Source organism: Lathyrus oleraceus, chromosome 5, assembly GCF_024323335.1.
Source record: "Lathyrus oleraceus cultivar Zhongwan6 chromosome 5, CAAS_Psat_ZW6_1.0, whole genome shotgun sequence".
Classification (NCBI taxonomy): Eukaryota; Viridiplantae; Streptophyta; class Magnoliopsida; order Fabales; family Fabaceae; genus Lathyrus; species Lathyrus oleraceus.
Genome location: NC_066583.1, coordinates 146,722,107 through 146,739,047, shown reverse-complemented (window position 1 = coordinate 146,739,047; position 16,941 = coordinate 146,722,107). Strand labels below are relative to the sequence as shown.

General features: G+C 36.4%; 1 protein-coding gene across 1 annotated transcript; it reads left to right on the top strand.

Annotated features, from left to right (window-relative positions):
- Positions 1-3,908: 3,908 nt before the first annotated feature.
- On the top strand, positions 3,909-14,943 carry LOC127079332 (uncharacterized). Its single transcript, XM_051019730.1, has 5 exons — positions 3,909-4,349; positions 4,589-4,864; positions 9,979-9,993; positions 14,113-14,438; positions 14,718-14,943. Exons 1-5 carry the CDS (start codon positions 3,909-3,911, stop codon positions 14,941-14,943), a joined length of 1,284 nt encoding a protein of 427 aa, XP_050875687.1.
- The last annotated feature ends 1,998 nt before the right edge of the window (positions 14,944-16,941 follow it).

The window sequence follows — 16,941 nt, the reverse complement described above, 5'->3', positions numbered from 1 at the left end:
CATGTAAGCATAAAACATTCTCGGTATCCCAAGTGATAAGCCAGAAGTTGTTTCCAGTACTCAGACTGAAGATTGTTCATGACTTACCTTTGTTATCCCCAGCAAGTGTCATTGGCCCATGCGCCGCCTTTATTATCGTTCCCTATTTCTGCCGATGCTGACAGGCATGAAGTTTCCGGTATTTAGACCGAAGTGGCGTTCAGGCCAGTTTTCCGATGTTCAGATCGAAGAAGTTTCCGACGTTCAGGTCGATGCAACTTGTGGCGTTCAGGCCAATTTTCCGACGTTCAGATCGGAGAAGTTTCCGACGTTCAGGTCGATGCAACTTGTGGCATTCAGGCCAATTCTCCGATGTTCAGATCGAAGAAGTTTCCGAAGTTCAGGTCGACGTAACTTGTGGCATTCAGGCCAATTTTCCGATGTTCAGATCGAAGAAGTTTCCGACGTTCAAGTCGACGCAACTTGTGGCATTCAGGCCAGCCTCTCGGTGTTCAGACCGATATTAATAATCTCATATCTCCCGATGTTCAGATCGAAGTCATTTCCAGTATTCAGACTGATGAGCGGCATTCATGCCATGGTTATTTATGTGTTACCATTTATTTGGTATCCAGGTTAACATTCTTTTTCGGTATTCAGACTGATGAGCGGCATTTAGGCCATGGTTATTTCTGTGTTACCATTTATTTTGGTATCCAGGTTAACATTCTTTTTCGGTATTCAGACTGATAAACGACATTCAGGCCATGGTTATTTCTGTGTTACCATTTATTTTGGTATCCAGGTTAACATTCTTTTTCGGTATTCAGACTGGCTCTCACCGTACCAGACAGATTCTTCTTTCAAGACCACCTCTTTGCCGATTCTGACAGACATTGTTACTTCACTTCACTTCAGTGCAAATTTTCGGGCTTTTATTGTATTCAATCCCTTGATACCTCGAAAGCACGAAAGCCGCTGCTATCTTCTTTCCAGGTCTCCAGTTGATTGAATAGGGGCAGCTGTAATACCCCAAAATTTACCCTTCATTTTTCCTGGAAGCATACGCTTTACACCTCATGCATGCATTCATTTTTAGGTCATTTAGCATTTGCATTCCATCATGGCAATCGGAACCGGATCCAAGAAGCTTGAACATCATCCAGGATACTTTGTGGGCTCTATTTAGATGATCAGTCAACACAAGGGAAAGACTTGAGTTACTTCCAACAGGGGTCTATTCGTCAGTCAAAACGTTAATCTTGAAGGAGCAAAGGTTTGTTCATGAGCTGTCATTCTCGCTAGGCGAAGCCCACGTGTTTTAATAATAAAAAACAAAAAAAAACAAAAAAACAAAAACAAAAACAAAAAAAAACAAAAAAACAAAAAAACAAAAACAAAAAATCTTGGACTTGGACCTCTCTCATTTGAGCCCACAGGTCCACAAAAATCAGGTTATAAATTCAGAGTTTCAGTGAAACAAAATTCATTCTATTCCTACTACCCTGTCTGGGAAAAAGATAGTGAGAGAAGAACCCTGGGGAAAAAGATAGTGAGAGAAGAGCTAACAGAGTTCAGAGCAACCTCCAGACAACTCTGAAAGGTTCATTCTGACTCACACACTTTCAGCTCAAGCAAACCCTAACATTGGCTTGCAAATCCAGCCGTGCCATTTGATTTCAACCGATCTCTCCAATCAGGTTTGCCCTTATTCCCATTACCTTTGTGCTTTGAAGTCGAATACTCTGAATGTTTGAGGTATGATGGATGAATTTCATTAGGTTTTCGCCCACGGGTTCATAATTATGTATGAATGTATAAATAATGCCTTGAATGCTTAATCGTTTAATTTCTGAAGTGTATGCCACAGGGTTTGAGGTTTCTGAAACCATACTGTTATCCATGAAAAACCATATTGTTTTGCTCTAATCTGACTTACGTTTGTCATAGCATGTTTTCTCCTAATCCTTATCTTGTTTCACTAACCCTTTTGTTGAGTTTTTGTGAAGGCTCACATGACTTTTGCAGGGATAGCTCGCTGGATATTCCACTTTGCTTGTGGGATACCATTTGGGAGATTTATTCTGATTGCCTTGTTGGCACATTTACTTTATACATGTTTGTTTTGTATGTGTTCGTATCCCCGCAGGTAGCGCGGTTCCTTCGTCAATGACTGCCTTTTTGCATGAGCATCCCAAACCCTAACCCTTCATTGATTTTTCTTCTCCTAAACACACGTTTACTCCTTCTACTACAGGTGAGTAAGTCTCCAAAGGTCGAGCATCCGGTAGATTGCGTAGTAACGTCGTCCGCCCCCAAAACATAATCCTTAACCCCGTAGTTAGCCGAACTACAGCTTGCTCTGATTCTCATTCCAGATGAGATACGTAGGCATAAGACGCGATGTCTTAGCGAGCACACATCCCCCAAACCCATAGGTCAGCCGAGCTACGAAGACTCTGATTCTCATATTCATATGAGATACGTATGCAGTGGATGTGACATCCGCGCGAGTCATTTTCATTTAACCCCTTTTTTAGTAAACAGCACAAGAACTCACACCCTTTAGACAAGAACTACAAAAGTGGATCCCGTAGAGTACTACGGATGCGTAGGGGTGCTAATACCTTCCCTTCGCATAACCGACTCCCGAACCCAAGATTTGGTTGTGAGACCTTGCCTTTTCCTTTCCTCTTTTCAGGTTTACTTCGAGCGTTTCTTTTCCCTCCTTTGGGATAAATAACGCACGATGGCGACTCTTCTGTCATTTTCTTTTGCCGGTTGTTTTTTCGCACATTGTATTTTTTAGGTTGCGAAAGATAATGAGTGAGAATGGAGCATTCCTACCCTTACTCTGATTATTTTGGATGCAAGACACTTGGCTTGTTGTCTAGAATAATCACCTCTGCCCATAGACTTTAGTATAATATAATCACAAACACTCATTTCATAAAACCCTTATTCAAGGTAAAAATAATACAACTCATCAAACTCATTGTTGTGCCTTAGGGAATCATCCCGAAAATCCTTTTTTCAAAGGTAAAATCAACCAACACACAAACATTTTCTACTCCGAACTACGGAGCTCTGATTCCTCATCCCTGAATGAGTGATACGTAGGCACAAGGGCCCCAATCCTTGGCGAGCACTATAATAACAAAAAAGCACCCCCTTTTTTCACATATTCTTTTGAAAATAAAACAATGATAGATAAATCCCATGTATGTAAAACAACCCAAATGGTTCCCATGAAGTACCATGGACGTAAGGGGTGTTAATACTTTCCCCTTACGTAACCGACTTCCGAACCCAAATCTCGGTTGCAAGACTGATTCCTTATTCTCTTTTAGCGCTTCCTGTACGCGTCTCCTTTCCGAGGGTTTTATCGACTATTTCCCCTCTCCTCTCCGATAGATTTAAACTAAATAAAATTCGGTGGCGACTCTTCTGACTTTTCCTCTCTTTGGCATCTCTTTAGTCTCGGTCTCATTATCGTGAAATCCCGGTAGCGACACCAACGATCTCTATTTGTTCTTCAAGATTGACCCTCCAGAAGTGGTAGCTTACTATCTACAAGATCTTGCTAACCAAGGGGTGGACATCTCTGAGTTCTCAGTGGACTGGCTACCTGAGCATCCATCAAACTTCATGAAGAGGATGCGAGAGCCCTCTGAGAATTCCAAGAAGGCGAAAAAGGCAAAGGTGGGAGAAACTTCTGGGTCAAGATCTCTAGTCCATCTAGCTGACTCTCCAAGTAAGTCTATACCTCCTTCCCGCTCTGTAAAACTTAAGCCTATTGCTTATTCTCTTCCCCAAACCACTCACATATACACCTCATTCGAAACACCCCCCTCAACCACCAAACCTCTAATCCACCATCTCTCAAATTTAACCTTGCAACCACCACACTACCCGTTTCTGAAGCAGCAATGTTGAACGAAACTACCTCACCATCATCATCCTCACCTTCATCCCCACCATACTATGTCCTTTCCTCTGACACCGAACCCTCTGACCCCCAATCCCCCACTCTAGCTCAGCTTCAAGCTCGTGCTCTAGCCTCTCAACAGCCATCACAACCTGAACCTGAACCAGAAGTCACTTCTGCACCCCCTAAACAACAAAATCCAACTACATCTGAACAACCACAAACACCACCACCTGCACAACAACCTAATCCACCTCCTGAACAACCTATACCCTCACCATCTGAACCTCAACCAAATCCACAACCTGAACAAACAACATCATCTCCCTTTGTTATTCCCCCACCACAAACCTTTGTTGCCATCATCACTCTTATTCTAAATACAAATGACACCAACCAAACTCCACATTCCTCCCCAGCCTCTAACTTTGAACCAGAAACTGTCTTCCCCTTCTTAGAAGAAACATAACGAGTTTTGCAGAGTCTTCAGTGGAGAAGATCAAATCTTTGTCTATCAACTCTGGCATCAGTGGTGATCCCTCTGCAGTAAGGATCCACTAGAACAGAGTGATCAGATGGATGACCTCTGAAGCCTTCAAATTGAAAGGCCTCTCTGAACAAGTCCATAACGACTTCATCAAAGATGCTGGTATAAGGCTCCAAGCTCACTTGGCCAGAGAGGATGAGGAAAAGGCTAGGAAGGAAGCAGAAGAGAAAGCTCGCCTGGAAGAAGAGCAGAGGATCAGAGAAGCTGAAGAAAAGGTTGTTGCTGAAGTTGTGATTGCTGCTGAGGCTGAGGCAAAAGCAAAAGTCGACGTTGAAGAAGTAGCACGCATTGCTGCAGAGGAAGCTGCCAAGGCCAGGGCTGATGCTTTGACTCAGGAGGAGCAATCTAACTTTGGTTTTGCCCCTCTGGTCTTAAATTCTCTAGAGGAATTGCAAAAGGAACAACAAGTGGTACGAGCTAGGTTGGATCACTAGGATTCTGTCAACACCAACATTCAGAACCTGTTGACTCAGCTGCTCCAAAGGATGCCTCCGCCCCCAAACCCTTAGGCACTTAGGCTCTTTGTTTGTTGCTTTTTCTTCTAATGTTTTTTAATGCTTTCTGATTTATGCTTTCTTTGCTGCCTATCTGTACCTGTTTTCTCTGTTATATGAATATCCGTTCTTGCCTATTTTTTTCTAAGTCTTTTTGATTCTGACAAAAAGGGGTAGAACTAAAAACAGCTCTGATGAAAACATATCTAAAACCTCTCAAGGCACTGCAAACATAAATAAATATTAATAACTTATGACAACTAAAGTTATGCAGGAAACTAGCTAAGGTACAAAACCAACTCCACAAAAGGAAGGTCCGGTAAGAACTTTTGTTAAATTTGATGATCTAACTCAGGGGGAGTTCATTCCTTTTATCTGTTTTTGAGATATTACGTACTATTTCATCACTATTCTGACTTGTTTTGTCATCATCAAAAAGGGGGAGATTGTAAGAACAAATTTAGTTCCACAATGAATCTCTAAGATTTTGATGATAACAAAGGATGAAATAAAAATGGTACCCTAACGAAATTTTTCTAAGTGTGCAAGACTCTTACCAAAACAATCAGATAGACAGTCATCATATACAAAATCAAGCGCTAAGATACCACTCAGAAGATACGTGACCAGAAGACTTTGACTCTAATCTAACACAGGTGCTAGAAAAACTAAAGAAGTCAGAAACTCTGAGAGAAAAGAATGAATCCAGACTCTGAAGACATACGCTCTGAAGAAGTCAAATAAAGAGAAACTCTGATGAAGTCGGATACAAGCATCCTCTGCAGACGAATATTGTTAAATAAAGACTCTGACTACAGGATTCGCTGACTCAAGGAAACTTAACATTGAAGAATATTGCCTTTGGAAAGAAACTATCTTTAGAAAGAAGTTATTGTGTCCCATTACTGCTTTGGAAAGAACAAGGAGAGTAATGCCATTAATCATTCTTCAATGACCAAGATTCTGTCATTAACATCACCCAACGGTCCTCTCATTCTCCTATAAAAAGGATGGAACGCTTCACAAGAAATACACTTGAGACACACGAGAATACATTTCTTCCATTACTTTATTTTCACTCTCTCACGAGTTGCTGCTCTAACGTGAAAACATTTCTTGCTCTTATGTTCTGTAATATTTGCTTATTGTTAGAAGCACTGTTCATTACTAATCATATCATTGCTAAGATATTTCCTCAAGTGACTCTGTGTAGTCTGAATACTTGATAGGGTTAAGGGATTATTTCTCTTAGATGGTTGTTTGTGTAATCTTTCAAGATTAGTGGATTAAGTCCTTTTTGAAGGCGAAATCACCTTGGCCGGGTGGACTGGAGTAGCTTTGAATTTCAAGTGAACCAGTATAAAACTCTGTGTTGAATTCTTTTTATTATGCGTGTGTCTAAGTTCTTAAAAAGTTTTATTTTCCAAAACAATTCAAACCCCACTTTCTTGTTTTTCTCTACCTTCAACTCATACCTTCATACCAAGTCACCACATTGCCATGCCATGACAAGCCTGCAGCAGACCAAGGCAAACCCTGTATCAACATGAAACGACACCATCAATAACCTGCTATCAGTTTCAGCAACAATTCCAATCAATTCCATGCCAAATAAATTGCAACCATATTCAAGCAGGCATCAAGCAACATCAAACAACTGTAGTTCACTCCCATTCCAATCCCTTGCAGCAATCACCTGGAATCTTTACCCCTGCTACACAATAACATCATCAAGATACAAAACTCAAACCTTCACATTCAACATGCCACAACATCAATTCACCAAGCAGTCAAAAAAATCCATAGCAAGCAAGTTAGTAGGCAATATCCACCAACAATCAACAAAATGCAAAAATCACAATTTTCACCTATTCACTTTTTTTTACTGAGGTAAATCTACAACAGCCCAAAAAAACAAAACATCCTCAAGCAAAAGGTACAAAAGTGCAGTCTACTTTTTCATAACAAACATGCATTTGGGCAAGCATGATGTTGCACCAACAAAGTCCACTACCCTCTCTCCCTCTCAAGCACTACAAACCCTAGCATTTTCCACTATAAAAAACACACCTTTCATAATGAATAAAGAGGTTTATCAATATCGAGATTGAACACACACCCAAAAAAAATTATGTTTCTTTCTCATTCACCCTCTGAAATAGAAGAAGAAGAAGAAACAAGCATACAGAGATACTAACCTAAAACGCGTGTTGTCATTGTTGCTCTGGTCTTCTTCTTCGGCAACGCAATACCTTGAACCCATAAATTCTTTAAATCAAATTTACTAGAAGAAAGAGCATGCTTCATAGATCATTAACCCTCAACCAATTGCTTGGGCTTGAATAAATTGGGCCTCATTTTCTTTCTCTTCCACGCCACACATTTCCTTTCCATACCCCCTGGCCCATTTTATTTTCTTTTTTTATTATTATTTTAAATCATTTTCAACCTTTTGTTTTTGTTATTTATTTATTTTATTTATTTCATTTCCAACTTTTTTTTAACCAACCATTGATTTTATATATCCTCAATATTTTTATTTTTATTTTTTATTTTTTATCATATATTTGTTTTGACCTTTTTCCCTTTATTATTGATATTTGGTTGATGATAATCTAAAAAATATCATTGATGATTGGTCCTAAGGATGATTAAACCTTCACCCCTTCAAATATGTTGATGAATGATCAACGAATAATTCTTGACACTTTGAGGTGTTGATAGATTGCCCTTAGTTGATCATGTTTGCACCTCTTCGTGTTTAGATGACACCTTTGTGTTGACTTGAGCTTTACTTTCTGATTTCTTTGTGTTTCATTGTTTCTATTGATCACTAACCACTAACCATTTGGAAATTGTTGTGTGACTTGTATCTTATCTGATTTTAATGTGTGATTACCTGGGTGATGAAATCTTTCACACTTTAAATCATTGATAGATGGACTTGAGGTTGATTCAACCTTCTTCGATCCAAATCTATTGATAAATGATCATGAATCATCTTCAATACTTTGCATCAATAATAGGTTATCCCTTGATGCGCCATATTTTGAGTCCTTTGACTTGTGGATAGTTGATCCATAGGTGGTTACCTTGTGCAATTTGACTTCTAACTACTAACCGTTATCATTAACCATTGACTTGTTGACCTAATCTATTTATTTTCATTTATTCTCTTGTTAGTTTACTTTCTTGTTATTTATTTTCAAGTAATTTATTCTCATATCCATCATCATTGTATATATCCCATGCACCTTTATCTTATTGACATGTATTCATTGTCATTGCATAATCAAAAAGAACAAATACATGATAAAATCAAAAAACCAAAACAATTGCATTCATTTGTGACTCAGTGTTGGACTTAGAGGACTCATTAGGACCCTTGCAATTTCATTGTAATAATGGCATTCATGGAAATACCCTATGGAGACATGCTCTTAAGCTCATTATCCACTTGTTAGCATAGGTCGCACACACAAGGCTTTCTCTTGGTCTACCTTACAATGAGACCCATTTATTTCTTGCATTTATTTCCTTGTAAATATCCATTTATCTCACCATTTTAAAATCAATAAGAAATAAATCTTTGATCCAACGTCAAGCGATATTTTCTTAATCAAATTCAAAATACAATAAAAGTATGATTAGAATTGTGTGTCATAAGCCTTAAGTGGTGGAGAATGAGTAAGAATGGAGTTTTCCTACCCTTACTCTGATTATTTTGGACATAATACGCTTGGCTCGTTTGTCTAAAATATTCGCCTCTACCCATAGTCTTTAGTGCAATCCTAATCAACAACAATCTCTTAGAACCATAAAACAAATATCAACTCATCAAACCTTATTTTTGCGTCTTAGGGCATCACTCCGAAAACCCCTTTTCAAGGTAAAAATAACCAACAAACAATCATTTTCTACTCCGAACTACGGAGCTCTGATTCTTCATTCCCCAATGATGATACGCAGGCACAAGGGCCCTAATCCTTGGCGAGCACAATAATAATAATAAACCAACCCTTTCCCTTTTTCCTGATAGTAAGTAAACTTTAATATAAACACCCACACATGTAGACAACTTAGATGGTTCCCATCGAGTAAAATGGATGTGATGGGTGTTAATACCTTCCCCTTGCATAACCGACTCCCGAATCCATATTTGGTTGTAACACCAATCCTTTCCATTTTTCTTATTTATAGGGTTTTATCATTTATTTTCCCTTTCCTCTCATGTAGGAATAAATAAAATTTGGTGGCGACTCTGTGTCAGAACCGTAGTCAGTTTTTCGCGTAGCGACAATTCTTAATGCTTTTTATGTGAGACACTCTTTCAATATGATCTTGGGCATATATGGAATACTGACCATTAGTTTATATGTTGAACCTAGGTCAATTTTTGTACTTATGTTGGTTGAATAGGAATAGGAGACCCCAAGTAGTGGCATAGAGAATTAACGTTATATACATCGCCTAACCCTACTTACGCTGGCGGACTAGGGATAGAAAGCTCCGAGTAGTGGTTAGTGAGTTATTTTGTGAGGGATCGGCTATAACAATTTTTTTAATTTGATGTGGTATTATAGTGATAAGACCATTCATACAAGGCATCAAATATCAATAGTAGAGGAATAAGGGATTCTAGAACACAACCTGACCACTTTCGTGATATTGTTGACTCGTTTATCTACTTTTTGCACTGAATATTGACCCCCCCCCCCCCCTTACTAGTTTTCTATACATTTCACACATTTTTTCTTGCTTGAAGGCAGTCCCTATGGATTCGATCTTTTTATTACTTCGATATTATCGGTACATTTATTGAGAAGTCATCAATTTTTTGGCGCCGTTGTCGGGGACTGTTGATAATTTGAACAAGGTGACGCTTGTGCAACATTTAGTTTTTTTTGTTTTTTATCTTTTTTCAATTGTAAATATTTTCATTTGTTAATATTTTATTTTTGTTTCTTCTTAATTTTTCTTTTCTATTTATTTTTCTTTTTAGTTTCATTTTTTTAATTTTTTTTATCTAGTGTAGTGCTACTAAGGTATGTTTCTTTTTGTTTGTATGCAAGGTCAAGACAATCATACAAGATGACATCTAAGCTACCTTGACGGAGTTTGAAGCTTATTCAAAGAAACTTGCAGCAAAAACGCTCATTCTGGAAAATGCTAGAAATTATTCAGAGCCAAAACCTTACATAAACATTGATCATTCATAGGAAGAGGAGTCATCATCTCAACTTGAAGAAACCTAGACTCAGTTTATAAAGAAGACTCAACTAAATTTTGAGAAAATCAACAGGTATCAAGAAACTGTGCGATGTAACATGGAAAAATCCTTCGAGAATTTAGAGATGCAACATGGTCAAATATCCAATCAATTAGCATTAAAACTTAGATCTAGTGGATATTTCTATGAAAATATATTAGATAGTCCTAGAGATGCGGAATTTGAAAGATAAATCAAACAAGAATGTGAGGTATTCGATGAATGAGGGGTTGAAGAAACCTTGACCCAGTTTATAAAGATTACTCAAATTGATTTTCGGAAAATCAATTGGAAGAAAGAAACCTTGTAAAGGGACATGGAAACATCCTTTAAGAACTTAGTTATACAACTTGGTATAGTAACTAGCCAATTAGCATGAAAATTGAGTTGTAATAGGGAGTTCGATGAGAAAATTTAGATAGTTTCAGAGATAAGGAAATTGAAAGAGAATTCAAACAGGTATATGAGGCTATCGATGAAGTAGGAATTGAAAAAGAGAAAGAAGAATAAAAATGCACACCATCTCATAAAGAAATAGAAGCAAGAATAGAAGAAGTGGATGTGAAAAACATATGTGGGGAAAGAGCAAGAATGCAAGAGGATGATTGTATCATTTTTGAGAAAGATTCAATTTTAATAATTCTTTTAGACTTAGATATTAAACTACAAGATCTTCAACAAAAGAATAGTCATGCACCTAGTAACAAGGCTGATAAAAAAGGAGAAATGGATGAAGTATTAGAAGAGATTTACACCTTGTTCAATACTATCAAACTAAAGAGAATACGGAAGAAAAACCTTCAATTCCTGAAAGTGATGGAATTCCTACCAAACAAAAGAAAGAAGAAAGATGATGTGTTTTTCTTGTCATATATTCCGCCCTAACATAAAAATCGAAAGGTCAAATATAGGGCCTTAAAGAAGCGCTTAATGGGAGGCAACTCATCAGATAAGTTTTCATTTCATTTGTAAAATTTAAATTTCATTTTATTTCAATTAATTTTTTTTGTTTTGAAGCATGTCACATTTAAGAGCAGTAAGACAAAGGCTTGAGAAAGGGATTCAAAGAAGAAAGAGAGACTAAAAACTCTCCCTTAATCCTTTTTTTTCTAATCTTTTTGCACTTTCTAGTGTTGTTGTTGTTGTTGTTATTTTAGGGAATGAGTCCAAAGTGAAGTTGCTCCTCTCGAGCATCAACATCAATCGGACGAGGGCAGAGTGGACCAAATAGAACCAAGACTTCAACAACACCATGTAAAACGTGCAAGACTTTTTCCGCTCCAATGACATGTTAATTTGGAGTTTTCTGAATTTGTATTAATTTCTGCAATTCCCATTTACGTCCAACAAGTTAATCTCTCAAGTTAATATAGAATGTTAGTTACAATACTTGGTTCCCCTTTGTACCAATATATTTATGTTTATCTTTAATAAACAAGTTTGTTGTTGTTGTTTCTTTCAGAATTATAAAATTGAAATTTTAACAAAGAACAGATGAACCATAAGCATCATAAAAAAAGGTGATCATTAGAAAAGTTCCTTGCAGTTTGAAAGTTGATGAAGAAAGGAATAACCAACTACTTTGTACTGAATCTCCAGATACGTCAACTAATAAGGTTTTAGCCAAATATTCCATAGTTTACTTTACCTTCTTATAAGAGTATTCGTACAATTGCTATTTTCTAGAATTTGCATTATTTCTGAATTAATCTATTGGCTTGATAAATACACATTAAGGCGCTTGTTTGTAGTAAACTCTGAGCCTTTTCAAACTAACCCATATATCATGTTTATATCCTTTTCTAACCCCTTTGAGCCTAAGCCCTTTCTTTTGGTGACATAGCCACATCTATTAGCCAATTGACTTGAAAGATTAAATCTTTCCACCCTCTCTTTATAGTTAGGTAGAAAAATTAGTTCCTTGGTCATATGCAAAAGAATAAGTTTGGAGTTGCTCTTGGGAGTGAGCAAAGTTTAAGTTTGGGGTTGGTGTACTAGAGATTTTGGTCAAAAATTCAGAAATAAAAATGAGAAAAATCAAGAAGTCAAAGCAACTTCTTCAAAAAATGAGAAAAGCAATGTTTAGGACCATAAAATGTTAATCTCTAGTACCAAATTAATTAAGAAAGAGTTGATATGAAAAGGAATATGATAAAATAAGGAAAACTAGGTACCTAACTGCAAAGATTTAAGCCCTAATATCCCAAATTATCATACCCTGACATAAGTCAATTATAACCTTGAAAGACCTCCAAAAGTGTGTGTTTAGATGACTTTGATTTATTTTATTAGAAATTTTACAAACTTATGGTAAAATATCTTTGTACATTGATTGTGTGATTACCCTATCAATTCGAGTGAAAATTTAATGAGTTGAGAGATAGGTTGAGTACTTGTTGTGTTGGAAGAACTTTTCCAAATTTGCTCGACTGAAGTCGGGAACTGGAATGATGATCAGGTAACACAATTGGTGATGTTCATTCATTATTATTGTAATTCATTTTTCTGTTAAAATATGCAGTTGTAGTCGAGTTACTTGAAGACAAGCAATGATTCAAGTTTGGGGTTGTGATTACAGTATATCATTGCATATTTTTAGTCGAAGAATCGGAGCAAAATAAGTGGAAGTTGAGCAAAAATGAAGAAGAATGACCAAAGTGTGAGGAAAAATTATCCAAGTGTGAAAATTGTGGACTTAGTGAAAATTGAAGTGAAAAGGAGCAAAAAAGGATGTAGTTTCAGAAATAATCTCGTGCATCATCATACAGCATCACGCGTGCGATAGGGTCATTAAAGTTGCATTGTGTGTGTGATGCAAGGTATCACGCACGCGATAGATACTTTTTCTAGTCTTTTCTAACACGTTCTGGTCCATTCTGACGCCTTTAAAAAAGGATTTTCTGCACTTTCACAAGGGTTACGAAATTGGGAGATCAAGGCACGATTTTGAGAGCACAAGTGGTGATTTTTAGAGCATTTGAAGCCATTGGAGGCCATTACTTCAAGGGATTTCATATGTTATCTTCATCTATCAATTATGGTATTTTTAATTGAACTATGAGTAGTTAAACTCCTCTAGGTTAGGTTTTGTTATGATGAACCTATTTCTGTATTGTTGGATTAATGTTGATTTGACCATTGTATAAACCTTTTGATTTATAATTCCATTCAATTGCTTATTGTTCTTAATGCTTTTTATGTGAGATACTATTTTAATCTGATCTTGGACACATGGGAAATACTGATCATTAGTCTATGTATTAGACCTATGGCAATTGTTGTACTTATGCTGGTTGAATAGGAATAGGAGACTCTGAGTAGTGGCATAGAGAATTAACATTTTATAAATCGTCTAACCCTTCTTACGCTGGAGGACTAAGGATAGAAAGATCCAAGTAGTGGTTAATGAGTTATTTCGTGAGGGATCGGCTATAACGGTTTTATTAATTTGTTGTGTTGTTATAGTGAAAAGACCTTTCATGCAAGGCATCAAATAACAACAGTAGATGAATAGGGGATTCTAGAACACAACCTGACCATTTTCGTGATATTGTTTACTCTTTTATCTACTTTTCACACTGAAACTCAGAAACCCCTCCTTTTTACTAGTTTTCTATACATTACATACATTTTGTCTTGCTTGAAGGAAGTCCATGTGGATTCAATCTTTTTATTACTTCGACTTTATCAGTACACTTGCCGAGAAGTCATCAAGTTTTTGGCGTCGTTACTGGGGATTATTGATAATTTCAACAAGGCAACGTTTGTGCAATTTTTTTTCTTTTTTCAATTGTAAATATTTTAATTTGTAAATATTTTATTTTTGTTTCTATTTAATTTTTCTTTCCTATTTCTTTTTATTTTTAGTTTAACTTTTGTTTATATTTTTTATTAGTGCAGTGCTACTAAAGTATTTTACTTTTTGTTTGTATGCAAGGTCAAGACAATCATGCAAGATGGCATTTATGCTACATTGGTGAAGTTTGAATCTTATTCAAAGGAACTTGCAGCAAAAATGCTCATTTTGGAAAATGCTAGAAATTATTCAGATCCAGAACCTTACATCAACACTGATCATTTATGGGAAGAGGAGTCATCATCTCAACTTGAAGAAACCTTGACTCAATTTATAAATAAGACTCAACTAAATTTCGAGAAAATCAATAGGCATAAAGAAACCGTGTGTCGTAACATGGAAACATCCTTCGAGAATTTAGAGATGTAACTTGGTCAAATACCTAGCCAATTAGCATTAAAACTGAGATCTAGTGGGGATTTCTATGAAAATATATTAGATAGTCCTAGAGATGCAAAATTCAAAGGAGAAGTCAAGAAAGAATGTGAGGTATTCGATGAAGGAAGAGTTGAAGAAACCTTGACTCAGTTCATAAAGGTTACTCAAATCAATTTCCAAAAAATCAACAAGCAGAAAGAAACCTTACAAAGGGATATGGAAGCATCATTCGAGAACTTAGTTATGTAACTTGGTCTAGTATCTAGCCAATTAGCATTAAAACTGAGCTCTAGTGGGGAATTCGATGGAAAAGTTTTAGATAGTCCTAAATATAGGGAAATTGAAAGAGAATTCAAACAAGAATGTGATGTCGTCGATGAAGAAGGACTTGAAAAAGAGAAAGAAGAAGAAATTTACACACCATCTGATAAAGAAATAGAAGCAGGAATAGAAGTAGCGGAGTTGAAAAAAGATATGTGGGACAAGAGCTAGAATGCAAGATGATGGTTGTATCGTTTGGAGGAAGCTTCAATTTCAATAATTCTTTTAGACTTAGATGTCTACAATATCTTCAACAAAATAATAGTCATACACCTAGCAACAAGGCTGATAAAATAGGAGAAATAGATTAAGTATTGGATGAGATTTATGTTTTGTTCGATACTATAAAATTAAAGAGTATATGATAGAAAATCCTTCAATTCCTGAAAGTGATGGAATTCCTGCCAAAAAAAAGGAAGAAGAAGGATGATGTGTTTATCTTGTCATATATGTCGCCCTAACACAAAATTTGAAAGGTCAAGCTTTGGATCTTAAAGAAGCGTTTAATTGGAGGCAACCCATCAGATATGTTTTTAGTTCATTTTTAAAATTTAAATTTCAGTTTACTCTAATTAATTGTTTTTGTTTTGTTGCATGTCACATTTAGGAGCAGTAGGACAAAGGCTTGAGAAAGAGATTAAAAGAAGACATAGAGACTAAAAAATCTCCCTAATCCCTTTTTTTAATCTCTTTTCACTTTCTAGTGTTGTTGTTTTTGTTTCAAGGAATGGGTCCAAAGCGAAGCCACTCCTCTCGAGCATCAGCATCAATCGGACGAGGGCAAAGTGGACCAAACATAACCAAGACTTCAACAACACCATGCAAGACGTGCAATACTTTTTACGCTCTAATGACATGTTCATTTGGATTTTTCTGAATTTGTATTGATTTCTGCGATTCCCTTTCACATTCAACAAGTCAATCTCTTAAGTCAATCTAGAGTATTAGCTACAATACTTGGTTTCTATTTTTACCAATAAATTTATGTTTGTCTTTAATAAACAAGTTTGTTGTTGTTGTTGTCTTTAATAAACAATTTATTTTTGTCAAAGATTCTTGAGAAAGAAACTCCAACCACCACTAGTCTCACCTTCAACCAAAGCGAAGACAATTGAAAAGATATTATTATTTCCATCTTGTGTCACTGCCATAAGTAAAGATCATTTATATTTCCTGTACATCCATGTTCTATCAATTTGAAGAATAGGTAAAACTCAAAATCTTTGATGCATGGTTGATATGCCCAGAAGACTCGATGGAATATTATATTTTCACTAACACAAATTCTGTCTGGCGTAAATTTCGGCAGTGTCTTTGAAATTGAAAAAATTCCCAGAGCATATGTCTTAAGTGCCATCAAATATTGTATGAGTTATATGTACAAATCCTTCAAATTTCCTATACTCGTTCAACAACCTTAGTCCTCACTACCCATGTATTCTCGTATGAGGCAATATAATTGTATTATGTAACGATATGAGAGATTATTGTACTCACCTTCAATGGAGGATCCTTGCTAACAAGAGGCAATATTTCTTGGCATATTATCTGAGAGCTTAGTTTATGATGATCCTGCATCATATTGGTGGTAATTCAAGTGTGAGGTGGATCCATAGAACTTACCTCCCAAGAATCACTTCTCTTCATGTAAGATGCTGCAAGCTAGAACATGCAAAGCACATTATGACACAGAATGAGGTACCTCATCGCATCAGTGTGACATACGAACTAATCGACAGAGTTTTCTATGTGAAACTTTTTTATAGCTATCACACAGTCTTCTTTTATGCAAAACATGTCTCCCATTTTTAATGCTCCATTCGTCTATATATACGGGTTATTAAAGATTCTTGAGGATGACTTATCTTCTTTCAAGTTCAAGTTTATCATGTGCTGAGATGGACAATACACATGGCTTAAAGGCAATGGGTTTTTCTCGTGGTCTACAGAGTCATCATTCACCATATAATCAACATGTGTCTCATATTGTTCTTCTTCATCGTCAACGACATCGACTTCGGTGAGATTGGTATCGTCATATATATCAAAAACTTGTGACTCGTCAACAATCTAAGACAACTGAGATTGTTAAAGTTGTTATATTAAAATATACAACTCAATATTGTTGAGGTTGTTATAGTAAATATACAACTCAATATACAACTAGAA